The sequence below is a fragment of the Symphodus melops genome, assembly GCF_947650265.1.
Source record: "Symphodus melops genome assembly, chromosome: 12".
In the NCBI taxonomy this organism is placed as follows: Eukaryota; Metazoa; Chordata; class Actinopteri; order Labriformes; family Labridae; genus Symphodus; species Symphodus melops.
Genome location: NC_136702.1, coordinates 23,516,269 through 23,534,934, shown reverse-complemented (window position 1 = coordinate 23,534,934; position 18,666 = coordinate 23,516,269). Strand labels below are relative to the sequence as shown.

General features: G+C 42.8%; 1 protein-coding gene across 3 annotated transcripts in view; it reads left to right on the top strand.

Annotated features, from left to right (window-relative positions):
* The window catches only part of LOC306832396 (uncharacterized protein), a 35,408-nt gene extending 17,250 nt beyond the window's left edge, over window positions 1–18,158 (top strand). The window contains exons 3-5 of one of the 3 annotated variants that reach the window (XR_013780221.1): window positions 9,853–10,130; window positions 16,206–16,515; window positions 16,613–18,158. Coding sequence is in view for 1 of the 3 variants with exons in the window: in XM_079357050.1 (XP_079213176.1) it covers window positions 9,850–10,130; window positions 16,206–16,310 (386 nt within the window). In the remaining 2 variants the exon portion in view is untranslated. Of the gene's footprint in view, window positions 1–9,849; window positions 10,131–16,205 lie in introns of all 3 variants that reach the window. The other 2 variants (XR_013780222.1, XM_079357050.1) reach the window with 2 other exon arrangements.
* The last annotated feature ends 508 nt before the right edge of the window (window positions 18,159–18,666 follow it).

The window sequence follows — 18,666 nt, the reverse complement described above, 5'->3', positions numbered from 1 at the left end:
TTGGTTTCTACCATTTATCATTTTGCACATTCACATCCCTTCGCCATGTTTTTCCCTCAGATTCTCTGCTTCTACACACACACATGCACACGCACACACACACACTCTCTCTCTCTCCAACAATGACAACTCGTGCTTCGTTGCCTTCGTTGCCTTGAGCTGTCTCAAACAGAGAGTGCATGAGGAGCTCCTAATGGGCTGAGGGGACTCTAATAAATCTGCATATGAATTCCTTAATAGTGACAGCACACTTGTAGTCTAACCTGCTGTTTTTATCCACCTGGTAGATAAAGTGGACAGCCTACATTTGGTCTTCAAATGCTTCAAACATAGCAGTAGTGATAATGCTGCTTCTGGCACCCTCAACCATTCAGACTTAAAGGCAACAAGATCCAGGATGTTATCAGGGTTGTCGGGTCCACTGGTGTTTCGCCCAGTTGGTCCCTCGACACCTGGTGTCCCAGAGACACTTCTGGCTCTCATGGCCCACCACATGCAGAGCTTCTATACTTGACCACATGGCCATCACAGTTCAAACAGCATTGTCACCTTCGACATGCAAGCTCCAGGACATGTCAAGGCTGAAACGACCTTTCTACCACGGTCCATACTTTTCACGTGTGAAAAATGTTGCATACATTTTCAAAAGATATACAAACCATTGTATCTTGACACAAGAGGCAAGATGAGCATTACAGCCCTGAAATTATTTATTTGTTTGTGTCTGTTAATGAAAATGTCAAACGGGTGAAGTTCCACAATACAAAACACCTTTTCTATCCGTGCCACATAAAGACACATTTGGCCTTCAGTGTGTGTTTCATACTTGTTGACATCTGGCGCTGTGAAAAGGCATGTTGTAGATGACAGCCTTGTCCTTCATGGATTCAGAATGTAAAAAAGAGAAACCGTCTTTTCAACCTTCGAGGATGCTGAGGTTTCCATTAAAAGTCCATTGATTATATCTTATACTGTGTTTGGTTGCTCAACTTGTTCATAATCCAAGGAAGGAGTTTCTTCGGCTGCAATGATTCTCAGTGAATCACCGTTATTGATCACTCAGTCATCAACATGTCACCCAGTGTCGACGGGCAGCAGACGACTTCACCGACCTTTAGTCAGCTCTATATGTCACAACACAACAAACTCCACGAGGGTGAACAACATAAATTGTTCTAAAACATAAAGCGAGGACTGCTGACCTTTCAACATGATCACACACTCAGGTGTTTTTTCTGTCTTTATAAAAGTTATAGATTCAGCTGCAGGCCTTACATGTCCCTGAATGCTGCTGTATTAGTGCTGAATTCTCTGCCAACAATCAGCCAGGAAGTGCTCCTCCTGAGTTTAGAATCCTGGATGGTGTGTTTGTGTTCACAGGAACTCACGTGGGGATGTGAACAACATGAAGGAGTTCTACGTGCAGCATGATGACGATATTTACATGAATAATCTGCAGTAACATCAGCTCAGGCGGACAGATAACAGCACCGTCTGCACCAGCGTTTATCTTCATTCGTGCAAGTAATGACCCCACACTTGTTTCCACTAGTTTTGCAGGTGTCCACGTCGACTTCTAAACTCTCACGTATCTGTCACCAGTTCGTTTTTAGCAGCAATGGCACATCGAACAGATGTGAACAGTTCTTCATTGGTTCAGCTTCAATACTTTGCTGTGTTGACTTCCACATCCCCTGCACCTGTACGCTGTCTCTGTCGTCTTGTAGCCGCAGAGTGTACTCTTTAGTTAATGCACACAGGCAGCTCTCCAAACAGCAGGAGACGTGAGACAACCATCCAATGCATGCCTGATCAAAAGCAAATATATCTTCAGCCTACCCATCTTAATGATATTGTGATATCAACTTATTTATTCCATATTTTTGTCTGTTTATCGTCACTTGTATTGTTTCGTTTTGTTCCCCAACCAGCAGAACAGAAAGCGTCTCTGCTCAACTTAAATCTATGCAGTGGCTCCCAGTTAAGTACAGGCTCTTTAAGGCTTCACATGGCATGCAAGTGCATCTCTAAACTCCTCCACCGCCTCGCACCACGAAGACCTCTCAGGGTCATCGGACAGCTGCTCCTGGCTCTGCCTCGGTCGAGGCTGTAGCCGCCCCAAAGCTCTGATTTAGTCTTCCCCTTCGTATTATTCCTCAATCATTTCAGTTTCATTCAGATCAGCAGACACTCACTCACACACACACACACACACACTCACACACTCATACAGAATTGATGAAGCAGCCTAAGGACACATCGGACATGTAGCTGCAGTATCTTCCTGCTGAGATACGACCGACTCAACCAACTGAGCCGACTTTGGTCTGGTTGTTTTTAAAGGTGCTTGAGTAATCAAATGATTTCATTTGATTTGATTCTTAATCGGCTCCCAGACAGAAATACACATCATGTCTGCCTCTTGGCTGTTTATGAAGATGCCTTGTCTCTGTCAAACCAATAAATAAATATAATGTAACTGTTGCACAAATATTATGTAAAATTCAAATGATTTTTTTGCAAGAAACACTTCATTAAATCCACACAGTCAGTCTTTGGATCCCACATCAGCAGTGTGCTTTGACTGCTTGTACACTTCCTCACACTTATCTTATGATAAGACATCTCTGAGCTGTAGTTTGGGCTTCACCTGCTGTAAATGTAAAAGCCTGTGTGTTTACACTGCACATGTAGACTCTGCTTAGCGACTGAGCGGAGGAGAAGTAATGGGTTTAAATAAGAACAGCAGACTGAGACGCTGTCAGGGAACACATCCGATATGAAACACCATGTGGCCTGGAGGAGACCTGAAGATGCCAGAAGGCTGCGGCGTGACTCATGGCTCAAGATGTGTTGTGCTTAATGTCAACAGATGAACTGTGATAAGCTGGGACCCGTTCATGGTGATCCATTAAACCTCACCTCGCTCTGTAACAAATCCGTCATAAAGTCGAAGCTCGTAACAATCGATGTGTGCTGTCGTAAAAAAAAGAGAAAAGTTTATTGCTTTAATTAACTTCTGTAATGGCTTTATGCTTGATTTATAATTGTCTTTCTTAAAACCTTACCGCAGCATGCCGTTTTCACATCTTCAAATGACAAACATTTAATATGCTGAGAGAGAAAAGGGGGAAATCAGTCATGGATCCATCCGATGCCTTACAAGTTCCATGAAGCTTTTTCTCATCCAAAAATTCAATTTGAGTCGGTACATTCAGGATGAAATCAAAAAAAGAAGGAGGCAGCGCTGAAGTCCTCTCATCCTGAGCTCAGAGAGCCCGTCCTCTGACCTGTCTCCGTGACAGAGCAACAGCACGCCGTGTCAAAGCTACTCAGGCAGGACAGGATGACAGTAAAGCCGCTGACACACAGAGAAGGAGGGACTTCAGAGGCTGAGAGGTTTAATACCTGTTTTTATAGTCACCCTGGACGCTGCGACTTTAAGAGTGATCTCTGGGCTCCGTGCCTGCATGTGTCTTATTAGAGGTGTAATATTCGACTTGTGAATTCCCTGTAGAAGTCACACTTCAGCACCGTGAGTGTCTGAGACCAAAACAAACATTTCTTCAGTCTCCCTCAGAGCGCCACCTCCCCTCCTCCCCCCGGACCCCTTAAGGTTCTGACTGATAATCCTCCAGAGCACGCAGCCCCGGTTTGAATCTGACTTCTGGCTTCTTTCCCGCATGTTGTTCCTCTCTCTCGTGCTCACCAGTTTCTGACTGTACTCACTGTCCTGTCTCTAAAATTAAAGCATTTTACTTTCTCAAATTTTCCCTACGATCGAGTCATTTCTGGTTTCTGTTTCCTCGAGATCTCAACATATTTATCTTGTATTCCCAGAGTTAAAAACAAACAAAAAAAATCCCCAAACAAACAACAACAGATTAAGTATAATCATAGTCAGGCTGAAAAAATCATGACTGAGAAAAACACGGGGGTTTAGCTTGTGCTAGCTTGTGTTTAAATGTTGTGTTTACAAGCTGCATCAAACAATGCTACTGACTCCACATTTAAGATAAACATTGAGAAATAAAGTGAAATTCATCTTTAAGAAAAGATGAGCACTTAATGTCTTCATTCACTTTCATTCAAGTGAAAAATTAAATGCTGTTTGAATTCTATTGCTGCAAAGCGTTTATATATCTCTGTTTCTTTTCTGCACCAAGAAACCCCCATTAGCTTTACATTTCCAAAGTACACAGTGCAGTTCGACTCCATTTCGTCTTTTTTAATGCGGGACATACATCTACATTTATAAGACAGGCGAGGCGTTGTAAGACTTGCACCATTTTTACACCACATTTGCAACATCTTTCATAACTCCACGAAATGAAAACTCATAAATTAATAATCAGCGTCATTACTGTGAGAAATATGCAGAAGTTGAAGTCTGAGCTACGGCAAAGATAAATGAACCAAACTCAAGGGGGTGGGTGTGGATGTGTGTGTGTAGGGGAGGGGGGGGTCTCCCGTGAAAAAAGAAAAAATCGTAGAGAAGCAGGAGCTCACCTGGTGTCTGATGGAGCACTGGATCAGGTCTATTCATCAGCCTGCCTCAGTGAGAGATAGTCCTGCCACTGAATCCACTGCTGGGCTACCTTGAATAAATAATGCACAATGTGTGGGAGTGAGGGCGGGAGGGGAGGGGGGGGGGCTTTGAAAGCACCACAGCTTTGACCACGACTGAAATAGGATCCTCTGTCACTGAACTGCAGAGGCAGTCTCGACCGACTGATGAATTGTTTCTGTCGGGGATGATAAGACTTTTTATGCCTGAAGAAAATGACAGCTACAGGGAAGAATACTTCCACAAGTGCAGCCAGTTTCCTCCCCAAGTCAGCGGAAGACTATTGGACATAAACGAGCTGAAATGTCTGACATCTATACTGACAACAAAATCTACCCCTCATCATCCTCCTACAGCTTACACCAAAAGTATTTCTTTTGAGTACGTCTTCCATATCCAGATTTCAACCAGATCACTCGGAGGTGTTCGAAACCTGACAAAGAGCTTTGGTGGAGAAACACCTGTGAACATTTTTATTATCGATGCTCAACTTTACAAAGAATACAGCAAGTCAGCGGTGTCGAGGATAAAGCTTTTAAAAACCATGCATGGTTCATTAAAAAAAATCTCCACTTGTGAACAGTAACACTACGGTAAAATTCTCCAAATAGAAGTGAAGCAGATGATCAACTCAGAAGAAGAAGAACAGAACTAAAAGAGGTCCAAATGTCCTGCTTGTACACGTCACATCTGGAAATCACATCTGGAAATGTGTTTCCACAGGCTAAATGAAACCTTCCTTTTTTTAAAGGTTTATTTTTAGAGACAGGACAGAGAGTCAGAGAGACGAGTTGCAGGATCGGATCCACAGATCGGACTCGAACCTGGGCCGATGCTTGGAGGGCTAAACCAGCGCTGCAGTGTAGTTTGCACGCTGAGATTTCACAATTCTTCATGAGAGAAGGGTTTCAGGAAATTGTCTTTTGTTTATTTCACAATATTCCGATAATGAAAAACTCCCAGACAAAGACTGTTCTTCAGAAACAAACAGAATAAGTGTCTTTGACTTGGATTAACATATTATATGATATAAATGTGCACTTATCTCACGTTTAAGCCCCCTGAGCACGCTGCATGCAGCCTGTTTTTAATCGCTGCAGGAGCTTTCCTCTGCGGTTTGGTGCGACTTTACTCTGATTAATAATGCAGCCGTCTCCACATGAAGTGTTCTTTTACTTGAATGCTGCTGAAAAATTCATTGAAACCTGAGTGGTGCAGGGAGACGTGATCAGAGGAGGCTACAGGTGTGAGTGCCACAGGTGATCACAGAACACCTGACACTGGTGTTAACACTGAACACGTGTGATCACGCTGTAAACAAGCCGCGGCAGGAACAAACGTGTGGAGAAAGCTGCGACGTGTTGTCAGTGAGCCTCGCTCAGGTTTATCTTTCACTTTCCTAAAGTCAGACAAACTCAGTGATGTATTTTTAATGATCCCAAGTCAGCCAGGAAGTTTCACCATCATGACTCCTCAGAGTTGAAAATACAGCAGAAACATCTGCAAAGATGGATGTGTTGTCGAACTACGTGATGTCATTTGCATATTTATGAAGTCATTAATGGTAAAATTAAGAACTGAGACCGAGCAGCTTAATATGTTTAAACAGCTGCATTATAAGTGGATTTCCTATGACTCTCAGGCAACCTAATGACCCTCATCATTACCATTTGTATGTTTGCCTTTTTTTTTTTTTTTTGCATCAGTTCAGTTGTTGTTGTTTTGCATATTAATCTCTAAGAGCAATGCTCTCTGCAGGAATGCTGTTGTTGTCTGAGCTACAAGTGTCACTGACATATCAACACTCCCAGAGAGAGGCAGCAGGGTTTCATTTCCAGCTGCTACACAGGAGCAAAGAATGACACTTATTGGCATGAAAAAAATTACACCATCAATCACTTTTGTTTTTATTGTTAACTTTTTTTTTTTGACTAAAAGAAGCAGCTCAAAAAAAAAAGTCACAATACATTACTTTTTCAAAAACCTTTTTCCTTATCCAACGGTAGCAACTAATGAAATGTCTCTAATGGTTTTCAACCTGTGGGTCGGGAACCTAGAAGTGGGTCGCAGGACCGTTTTCACTGGGTCGTCAAAGTGTGCCTGAAAAGAAATTCAAAAAGTCAATTAAGAGTTTTTTTTTTTATTTTAACTCACGTTTCATTTGTTCTTACAAATGTTTTTACCGTCCATTCAATACATGGACCAGTGGACAAGTTACCCCTAACTACTGGTGTTAATCATTAAAAGACTTGACATTGTTAGTTACAAACGTCATGTTAAACTCGACCTCACTCAAGGTCATCAATGTCATTTTTTTAAAAGTCAATTTAAACAACTCAACAAAACAAACGCTGCCGCTAGAATCATTCACCATGAGCATTTTGGCGTTAGCAAGATGAAGCAGCACGCACTTATTTGAGCTCTAATTTTAGCTCAATCACTGATGTTTTAGTTTCTCTTGATCTTATCAGGGCCATACTAAGCCAGGAATACATGTACAACCCCGTCCTATCAATAAGCAGTGTATTAAGGGTAAACTTGGGCTGCCCGGTGCAGTGGTTAACGAGGAGGTTCCTGGTTTGAATCCCTGTCTGACAGGAGCCACACAGAGAGTGTGGAGTTTGCGCGTGCATGGCGTGGGTTCTCTCCAGCTTCCTGCCACAGTCCAATCACATGCTCGTTAGGTTACCTGCTTACTCTGAATTGTCGAGGTGTGAACGTGAGTGTGGCTGGTTTCCTGTCTCTGTGTGTCAGCCCTGTGACTGACAGGCGTACAGTCCAGGGTGTACCCCGCCTCTCAGCCAATGACAGCTGGGATTGAACCCGAACTGGAAAAAGGAGCACAGATAATGGATGGATGGAACAACAGATAGAAACAATCATTTTAAAAAAACAAACAAGTATCCAATATATACTTTAGTTCTTGAAAAGTGGAGAACTTCTTCTGTGTTGATGACCCATCCTTCAGCCCCAACAGGACACCAGACGCAGACTTTCATGCATATGAAACAACATCCCCTGAATGTACCTGCAGAATAATTAGGCAGGAAAATCAAACTGCAGTATTTGACAGGAAGGAGCTCGGAGCACCTGCTGCAAACAAAGCTTCTCTCACAGACTTCTAACTGCTGCAACATAAAACATGAGTGCTGATCTTTTTAAATCCTGTTAGCACACTTTGTCCCTGAGCCAATTGTAATGGCTTGTTCATAAGCACCCCCCTCCACTTTCATTATGAAAATGTGTGCTCTTTAAACTCTCTGTTAACGATATAGTGGGCCTGTTCTTCTCTGAAACACAACTCTCCTGAGTTTCGTCAAAGAAACATATTCATTCAAATGCCAGGCCACTCTCTCTCAACCAACCTCTGCAAATGAAACCACTCTCTGGCTTTTCTTACCACAGACAATAAAGCTGCCACAATGAGGAAAGAGCGTATAGCAGGAAGGTGAGGAATGCTCATGAAAAAAAAAAACTGTTTTATGTGGTTCTGTAACACGCTGAGCGCTGCCGACCGAGCGAACCAAAAAGCCAATAAAGTTGCTTACTGCGGGGATGCTGACTAACAAGATGAAAAAGAGATCAGCGCCTGACGCCTCATCTTTCACTTTGTGGCAATTAGAAGTTGGTGTTTAACGCTCTGCAGTCCTCGCTCCCCCCTCGCTCTCTTCAGGCGGGGTTATTAAACCAACAGTGCACACGCTACATGGCAGTTCTTCTTCAGCTGACCGGGACATGAATAAATGCTCCCCCGACACATACAGGGATGTCTCCTCCATGATGGACCATGGTGAACCAGGCATCGACCTGCAGATCAATTTCCCAGCATTCACAGAGGCAGAGACAGAAACCTGGAGGCTTCACCAGCTCTTCATCCCTATCCATCTTTAGATTAATAATCTATATCCTAATCCATCCTCTTACATAGATGACACCGAGCTCACAGGGAATCCCAGAAGAAATAAGCACTCCACTGCTCACAGATGATGTGTGTGTGTTAGTGTGTGCATGAAGTAGTCAAGATTGGTTTCTTGAAAAAAGTAAACAGGAAGGATTCTGAACTGCAGTATGATGTAGATATTTAAAGAGTACGAGTCTCCTGCTTCTTCCTACACACACATCTACCGTGCAGCTCAGGGGACAAAAAGGTCAGGACGGTTTTTTAAAGCGACAGCATTCATTCCTTGTTTAAGCACGGAGGCGATAACATCTCCCTCGGACTGTACTCGAGTACTCACGAATCGTGCCCGAGACGACCCCTTCAGGAGGACTGGGGAACAGCACCCGAGCACGGTACAGTCTGTGTTCACACAGACTTTGGGGTCGTGTGTACTCGGATGCCGACCCATGATGTTCCTGTAAAACATAAAGCGGACAAACCGTGACAACTTCCTGTTCACCCTTTATCTGTAAACACCCGACGATACTCAACCGTAATGACCAATTATCGCCATCTAGTGTTTAAATTAAGAAAATAAACATAAATCAAAACCATTGAATTACAATACTGAACACTCCTTCAAGGATTATAACTCAAGGATTATTGTATAATTTGATACATGCGTCTTATAATGAGGTAAAACCATAAGATCATCTTTATAAACTGGCTTAATAATGGAGGCAGAACGCTGCATCTTTATTCTCACTTAGTTTTCACATCAGGTATAATAATGTTCAGATGAAGGAACCTGCAGCCTCGCTTATCTGGAGGAACAAAAGAAATAACTGATACCATCTGCAGCTTCGTCTGCCCCCCCATCCTGACATTAAACAAACTTTCTTTAAAATAAAATCTCTTATAAAATAAAAATGTTCTTCTATAATTCTCACATCTAACAGCCCTCTGTGTACGATAACATCTGCTCTGTTTCTGACAGCTTCTTTGGAAGTTCGATTTGAAATAAATGTCTTATAAAATAAAACTCTTCAACATTTTTGTTGTCTCATAAAACTTTCTCTCAAAGTGTCTTTTTTTTTTTTTTAAAGTGTCTGAAGAGAAAAGTTGAAATAAAAAACTGTCAATCATTGGAAAAAGTCCAAACATTTACCAAACTGTCCGTCTCTTTCACCATCCTGCCTCACCAAGCAGCAGTGCTGATAATAACTGCACTTCCTCTTAAAGCCACTTGAGGCCGCCTCCAAAAATGAGCTGATTCCCACAGAGCTTCATATTAAAATGCTTAACTACACAGTAAAACATGTTTATAATATGGAGAGGGTGAATATGTCTACGACTCACCTGGTAAATCTTAAAACTCGACATGTAGCCCTGTCGTCCAAAGTAGCCTCAGATCAGCACCACGGACAGCAGCCAGAGCAGAGCACGTCACAGCTGGCCTCAGATCAGCACCACGGACAGCAGCCAGAGCAGAGCACGTCACAGCTGGCCTCAGATCAGCACCACGGACAGCAGCCAGAGCAGAGCACGTCACAGCCGGCCTCAGATCAGCACCACGGACAGCAGCCAGACCAGAGCATGTTACAGCCTGCCTCAGATCAGCACCACGGACAGCAGCCAGACCAGAGCCTCAGACCAACTCAGCCGGGATTAAACAAACGCACGGTTAGTAATTTTTACCAGATTTTAGAAAACTACCAAACCATTCCTTTAAACTACCAAACATCTGAAAAAACAGTTCCATTGCTCATCTTATAATTTTACTTTATATTGATCAGTCGATGCTTTTATTTATATTTTATTCATTTAACTTTTTCCCTTTTATCATGTCAATTCTTAATATTTTTGTGAATCTTTTACGTCTTATTTTTTTAATTCTTTACCTTCTTTTATTTTAATGTTTTAACAACACATTTGTTATTCCTATTGGTGTTCCTATTGGTCTCTCTCTTTAATGTTTCTTCTTGTTTTGAGTGGCTGTCAAACACTTTGAGTTGCATTGGATTTATATGAAAGGTGTTCTAAAGAACGCTTGACTGATTGATGACCAGAACTCACCTTTTATTTACCTACCAACTCCAAAATCCCTCCGTCTAAATATCTTTTCATCGATGTGATTTTGGTTTCTTTGCCCACCGACTTGCTGCTTCTTCTGATCTGAACAGACTCTGTTAGAGATCAAAGAAACTCTGGATTAATTCACTTAAAAAATAAAGGAAATGCATGTTTGATGAAGGGCTCCTTTAAAAGCTGTATTTCTGACACTCTCCACTTCAAGCGTTTAATCAGCAGCTCTGAAAGATTAAATAAACCTTTCATGGAGATCATGAAGATTAGCTTCGTGTGACTGCTCTCCAAAACAAATTAAAAAAAGAATAATTCATGCACGTTTATAGACGCTAATCTTCGGACGACTTCCTGTTTACTTCTGTTTGGACTCTTCACACAGCTTAAAGAAATCAAACAGTGGGGATCTGTGACGAAGCAAAAGGTTAATTATGTTGTTGTTTATCAAAAAGTGATGATTTATTGTCGCCCAACGCCGTCTGATAACTGAAAAGGTTCTGTTTAAACTTCAGCCTGAGTCTTTGAGCACAAATGGATGAAAACGTCATTTACAGGATATGATGACAGTGCTGAACCAGCTGAACCAGCAGACTCCCCGTGCATCGAGTGACCACGTCTGGCCCGTGTATCCAGTGACCACGTCTGGCCCGTGTATTTAGTGACCACGTCTGGCCCGTGTACCCAGTGAACACGTCTGGCCCGTGTATCCAGTGACCACGTCTGACCCGTGTATCCAGTGACCACGTCTGACCCGTGTATCCAGTGACCACATCTGGCCCGTGTATCCAGTGACCACGTCTGGCCCGTGTATTCAGTGACCACGTCTGGCCCGTGTATCCAGTGACCACGTCTGGCCCGTGTACCCAGTGAACACGTCTGACCCGTGTATCCAGTGACCACATCTGGCCCGTGTATCCAGTGACCACGTCTGGCCCGTGTATTCAGTGACCACGTCTGGCCCGTGTATCCAGTGACCACGTCTGGCCCGTGTACCCAGTGACCACGTCTGGCCCGTGTATTCAGTGACCACGTCTGGCCCGTGTATTCAGTGACCACGTCTGGCCCGTGTATCCAGTGACCACATCTGGCCCGTGTATCCAGTGACCACGTCTGGCCCGTGTATTCAGTGACCACATCTGGCTCGTGTATTTAGTGACCACGTCTGGCTCGTGTATTTAGTGACCACGTCTGGCTCGTGTATCCAGTGACCACGTCTGACCCGTGTATCCAGTGAACACGTCTGGCCCGTGTATCCAGTGACCACATCTGACCCGTGTATCCAGTGAACACGTCTGGCCCGTGTATCCAGTGACCACATCTGGCCCGTGTATTCAGTGACCACGTCTGGCTCGTGTATTTAGTGACCACGTCTGGCTCGTGTATCCAGTGACCACGTCTTCAGCTCAACAGGTCATCATTAACGCCCCCTGGAGGCACAGTGGGGTGTCTCCTCCCTTATTGGCGCGGCCTATCAGGGACCTGAATTAAAGGCTCAGCAGGGTGTAGATGTGAACACGCCTGTTTAATGTGAATTTCTTTCAGATGTACAACGGATCATTGATTTGAATGTAGACGAGCTATAGAAGATATTTAATCCCTGATGATAATGCAGACTGCTCCAAAGGTTACATGATAATATGTCAAAGACTATAATAGATGCACAGCTTTATCTCAGAAGGTTTGAACTTGTATCGAACATGGAGAAGGTTTGATTGTTTTTTATGGATCACAGCCCAGCTGATATTTGTGACAATAATTAAATGTTGTAAATGTTTTTCAGTTACTTTAGAGAGACTGAAAAACATCTGACAAAGCAGCTCGGGGTTAAATGTCTTAATCAAGGACACATGAGATGTAACTGCAGGAGCTGGGAATCGAACTCAGTTTCAGTTCAGGGACAGCCGACTCTAGCACCGATCCCCAGCCGTCCCATGTCGAGCTTTACCGACGAGTGGAAGAGTCCAAATGTGTAAGCGTCCTCACCACGCCTTGTGATGTAGGTCACCTCTAGGAGATAAACACATTTACAGCCTCTGGATACATTTAGTCATTTATAAAGACAGACCAGCGTCCTCGGTGCAGCCTGAGCAGAAAGGAGGACAACACTCCAACAATTAAACAAAAAGAGCAGCATGAAATAGAGCAGAGGACGCTGCAGCAGGTGTAATAAGCATTATTAGGCTACATTCATTATAATGTTGACGATAAAAACTCCAGTGTCAGCTGCTCCAAAAACATTTTTTCTTTTTTCAAAGGAGCAGACGTTTCTGCAAAACACAGTGTTTAAAGAATCCTGCATTTCATTGTGAGCGTGGGTTGAAGTACTAAAACGTCTTCTGGACTCAGGAAGTCCTCCGTGATTGTCTCTGTGTTTCACTGTCTTGTTCTTCGTGTTCATTGCATAATAACACACATGTACGTGTGTTCATCAGAAGCTGAGTCTGGATTTCCTTCCTAACCCATGCGCTCTGAGCCCTTGAGTACTTAATTGACATCAACCAGAAAGTGATGAGTGCAGGAGGCTGCGAGGGCTTGAAATGGTTAACTAGGAATAGGCCAGCACTTTTGATTTCTTTGTAACCATGACAACACAACGTCATGTTGCTCACCTCGGCTGTATTAGGACTTTTACCTCTTTTAGTTTCCTCACAGCAAAAGCTCTTAAAAAAAGTATTTAAAAAAAAAAAAAGATTTTTATAGGAGAGCAGGGAGTAACCCCACCTCTCGCCCAATGACAGCTGGGATTAGATCCAGCCCCCCCTGACCCAGGGTGGGAAAAGCGGTAAAGATAATGGATTGATGGATCAGGGTAAAGTCTCCGTTAATGACCTATGAGCTAAAGACTAAGCTCATATAGAATAAGGACGAATACTTAATAATGACAACTCAGCAGCCAGAAAGCTAATAAGAAAATGGTAAATGGTGGATATTGTGACATTAATTTAACGCGTTAGCACTAATTCTAATTAGTTCCAACTCTGGATTTATTATTTTCACGGTACTTTTCTGCATCATTAGGAGAAAACAACAATTGGAGATGAACATAGAGGAGATAAAATCAGGCTTTGAATGAAATCCCTCCACATGCTTCAAACTGGGCCTGAGGCTGTTTATAAGTTGTGCACCTCAGCAGACAGTGTAATGATGATGAGTTTATTCTGAGCTCGCACACTGACAGGACCTGAACAATGCTCAGGGCTTGGGAGGAAGTAGAAATACATTTCGAAGAAGCAGAAAATAAGAGCGTCAAAAAGAATCGGAGCAGACCTTAAAGATCTGTGATGTGACCACACATAGGAACTGCTGAGTGCGTCTCCCTCAGTCAAACATCGATTTGTGTCTCAGGTAATTACAATGACCTTTAACCTTCAGTCAATAAAATCTATCCTTTTTGTCACGCCTGAGCCACCTGAACCTCGAACACATACTTAAGGAAAATGAAACAAAAATCACAAAAACCCTCAATTTAAAAAAAAAAAAAAAAAAAAAAGGTAAATCAACACTTGGTAGGAGAGAAAGCAGCAGTCAGCTAGTCTGTGAAGAAGTCCAGGAGAAATCTAAGATGGCAGACATCCCCATCATATCCAAACCCTGAAGACTCAGATATTATCTCCATACATGAGCTAGCTCAGCTCCTCCAGGTGACACCGGCTTTATAACGATGCATCCGCTGAATGTCAGACTAAACACAGCACAATACTAACTGATACTCTTTAATGTATCAGTGCTCCCAACATTCAGCTGGTGGATGAGTCAAGGTCAGCTGTCTGGATACTTGAGGTTGAGTTTTGGCTGCGTTAATGGCCTCTCTCTCTCTCTCTCTCTCTCTCTCTCTGTCAGCGGGAGGCTATCCCGTTTGCGTTCACATATAGCCTGCAGCTCTTCCTGGAAACATCAGGAGTTTTTTCAGGAGTTTTCTGCAAGTGTGAAAACACTATAACTCTCTCTCTCTCTATTCTGCCTCACACAAGGCATCAAAGCATCAACACAAAAGGGCAGATAAACACGTGATTTAAAAAATGTTCAAACAAAAAACCTTCCAAGTCAAACTGAGGAAAAGTGGTGAAGGTGACTCACAAGCACTGGAAAGGTTCTTGTATGTACCATGAAATGCAATCCTGCGGGCGTCACTGCCTCCAACTACACATAGAATTGATGTGAATAAAAAAACCTGTCAGAGCGTCAGACTCGGTTTCTCTTCCACCATCTTGACACTTCTTTTTTTTTAACATCGCGCTCCGCCTGACACTCAGGAAGATTTCACGGGCAGGCTGCAGAAAAAGTTTTGGAAGTGCATGTTTGAAACAGCAGCAAGTAAACCACACGTGATATGGTGTTCTTCTGCGTCTGTATTTATTACTACATACTTTGTCTTTTTTGTGACCCCGTCCACAGATACATGCAAGTGATGTTTTTATCTGTGCAGTCTGCAGCAGCAGCAGTTTGTCTCATCCAGTGTATTTCCTTCCTTCGTTTGCTCCACTCACACACATTAAATGTAATGATGTTTCTCTGAGTGTGTTAATATCAGGAGGGCCCTGTTGGCTCTCGGTTTAATTGCCAAACGTGATTTCACATCTCTCACGTTACCTCACGGGCTCTGCACCACACGGGTTCCATCATCGGGAGCAAATATCTTATTTTTGAAAGAAAGCAAGCCCGATGCTGCCGGCCTGTCGGAGCAAATTATGGCTCTGTGAGATGACAGTGTTGTGGGTATTATTGTAATTAGGAGAGGGGATCAGTGAAGGCTGAACAGAGCCAAAGAGAGGGGGGGTCTCATAGTCTTCTAGTGTGAAGTGTGAGTCACACAGTTGATGAGCTTACAGGGTAATTTATCTCTCACAATTGGCTCCTTGTATTGGCTGTTGGGGATGTAGGGTAAGAGCTACAGGGCCTCAGGAGCTGTTGTGTTATTGGAGTCTGTGTTTGTGTGTGCTTGGATGCATAAAGGACTAAAGACAGCGGCTGGTGCGGGCAGATATCACTATTAGCAAGCTGTTAAAGCGAGAATAGCTCAAAAAGTTGGGTTAGAACTCTGTTTCTACCTCCCCTCCCAGTAATACTTATGATCATATATTTAATATCCAATGAATGAGCCTGGATTCAAAAATGCTCCTGGGCACAACTCGACCGAGGCAAGGCGATCTACTTTACAAAATAACAAGCTTGTACCAACTATGATAAATAAAGTCACACACACGGAGCCTCATCCTTCTTCCTGTTGATCATGTTTTGCAGGGTTAAAACTTCCCTTCTTTCTTATGAGACCTTTACATGCTTATTTATTCACTTTGTAAGAAATAAAAATGGGCTCCATATGTTGTTCAACATGTCGTCTTATTGGCTGTTAACGAAGCAAACCCATCTGTGCTTCATGCTGTGTCACGCTTTCTTAATCTGCCTTCTTAATCTCTTGTCTTCTTCTTCTTGGATGTGTCATTAAGCTCATTTCACCGTGGCTCATTAATGTGGCGACGGCAGCACATGAGACTTAAGCATGTGATTTATGTTTTAATATCTTCCTCACCATCTGCATTCTTTCCTCTTCTGCAAATGAGAAAAGTGAGAAGAAAAAAAAACATGCACGTTCTTGCTGCCAGTTAATCCCGTGTCAAGCATGTCTGTTATTACTTTCACCTGATAGTGCTTTTGTCACGCTCCTGTCAGCAGGATTACAACGAGCATCACACACTCCTGCTCACGGCCTTGAACACTCAGACAGGTAATCCAGTTTCCAGGCCCCCCGTTACCACCATGCTGTCGGTGAAACGATGACAAGAGTTAAAATCTCATTTGGAGTCGGCTGCACGGGAGAAGGTGAGAAAACCCAGGAAACGATGACCCATGAAATCAAGGTGCGTCCACCAGGCTCGTCCTCCAAAACAGGAAGGGAGAGGTCACACAGGCTGCAAGACCGAGGAGATGTTCAATTCAACCTTGGAAATGTGAACAAAATGTACAAATCCTTCGAAAAAAGCAGGTGAGCAAAACAGCCTTTCCAGCTAAGAAAAACACGTTTGTTATATTCTGTGGCACGATGCAGAGAAACATCATCCCACTCACTGGTTTTCATCCAGCCGATGCAGGATACAGGGTAACTTGCCCCCCCAGAACCTTGCTGGCCTGCAGTCACATTGCTCTGGACTCAACCGGGCCCGAGCATGGCTACTTCACAGACCTCTACGTTTCCCTTTTAGTGTTTTTGTCTCGATCACTCACTCTTTATAAAACCAATTTGGATCTACATTTTGTTTTATCTCAACTTGTACAAGAATACAAAATGTGTGTGTTATTTTTATCATTATCTTGTGAAATGTCGAAATGCTCTTTGTGCCTGTGGGAAGACCTTTGCATTGCCTCGTGTCTGAAAGGTGCTATATAAATAAACTTACCGCAACTTACCTTACCCACTGTAGCCTTAAAGGAACAGCTGCACTGATTAGGACCAAACTTATGTCAACTTTGCGTACCTGCATGCAGGTGCAACTGTACGTTACCCAAGCACTCCTCTTCCAACTGAACAGGGAGATCAAGCCCATGAACCGAGGCACTCACTAAAGTCTAACAAACCCTGAGTGCACACTTAGTGTCTGCATGCACACAAAACAACATTCAGAAAATCAGACGTGGTTCAGCCTGCTTAAAAAATGCAGATAGTGAGCTTTGAGTTTCATGACAAAGAGTAAATAGGGACATGTCTTTGTGTCCGGCTGAGCTGTGATGGACTTTTTGAGATGAGGAAGCTATTTCTCCTTCAAAGCAAATTGAACAGAATCGATTGGGTCCCTTCCTCTGTGAGAGTGCAGCTTCAAAGAGACTGTTTCTCCGAGGCCGCGTCGCCACTGAACGTCTCACTGAAGTCAACTGAATCCCCCTTGTTGTGTGTGTGATCCAGTCCCCAGCGAGCACCGAGTTAATTCATTCCTCTGAAAGACAATTAGTCTGTTCAATCAAATCCTTTGGGCTTGTTTGAATTCGGATGAGTTCAATTTCCCACTAAAGCTAACGATTGCTCACATTGATTGCCCACTGTGTTCATGAGCAGACATTTTTATCACCAGACAAAGTCAACCCTTTCATCCCTCATCAATCTGATTTGGTCTTACATGATGATTTATAAACTGCTTTCTGTGGGTTTCTTTATTAAACATTAATGTTCGTCATCATACAGATTTTTGATTTTACTCACTGAAATCTAAAAATGTAATCATCTTAATTTAAATATCAAACACCCTGCCAGTCAGCAGGAGTCAAGAAAAAAAGATTATCTCAAAGTGCTGTAATTTCAAACTGTGCAGTGATTTTTTTTTAGTAGTTTTTTTTAGGTTTCACATGTTCATAACCATGAAAATTGAATTTTCAAGGTGCAGCTACAAAAAACTTGAATGTAAAAAGCTACAGATTTAAAAGAAACACAAAATGGGATCAAAGGGGGCAGATTCATCAATTTTCTGAAAAGAGTTCCCTGCATGCAGAAATTGAATTCTTAATGTTTTGGGGGGGGGGGTTTTTGCACATTTATTTCTTAACCTTTACAGTTGAAATTAAACTTGACTGAAATGTTTTCAGACGTCAGAAAAAGATTTTTGTTGCCTGTAGATGAATTAATTTCTGTCTCTTACATGCATGGACATTTTATTCACATTATTCTCATTTCCTTTTCTTAATTAAAAAATCCTATTGTATGAAACTCTTTTTGAATGTTCTGTATTTTTTAGGGTGGTCTGTGTTTGTCACCTTCATTGGACACCATGTATGACCACCAATAAAGACGTCTTCATTTGTCGGACAGAGGAAAAGCATGGCGCTGATGGGTTAGCAGTAATGTTTATCCTGACATGAGCCAATCATGAGCCAGTTCTGTAAATTTCTCTGCAAAGACATTCAGTCTTTTTTACTGCTATTTCAAAGTTTGATAGAAACCTGTTCAGCCTACATCAGGGAACTCTGACCCCTCTCACCAGAGAGCAGCAGCTCGTACTCTCTCTAACGGGTAACAGCGAGGGCGATGACGTTAAATCCATTCAGTGGACTCAGCGTGGGAAACCCCTCGTTTCTTCTATCTTTCTTCTCTTCTGAGAAAATAAGGATTTATTCTTTGAACACCATTTTTGATTGGCAGGTATGCAAT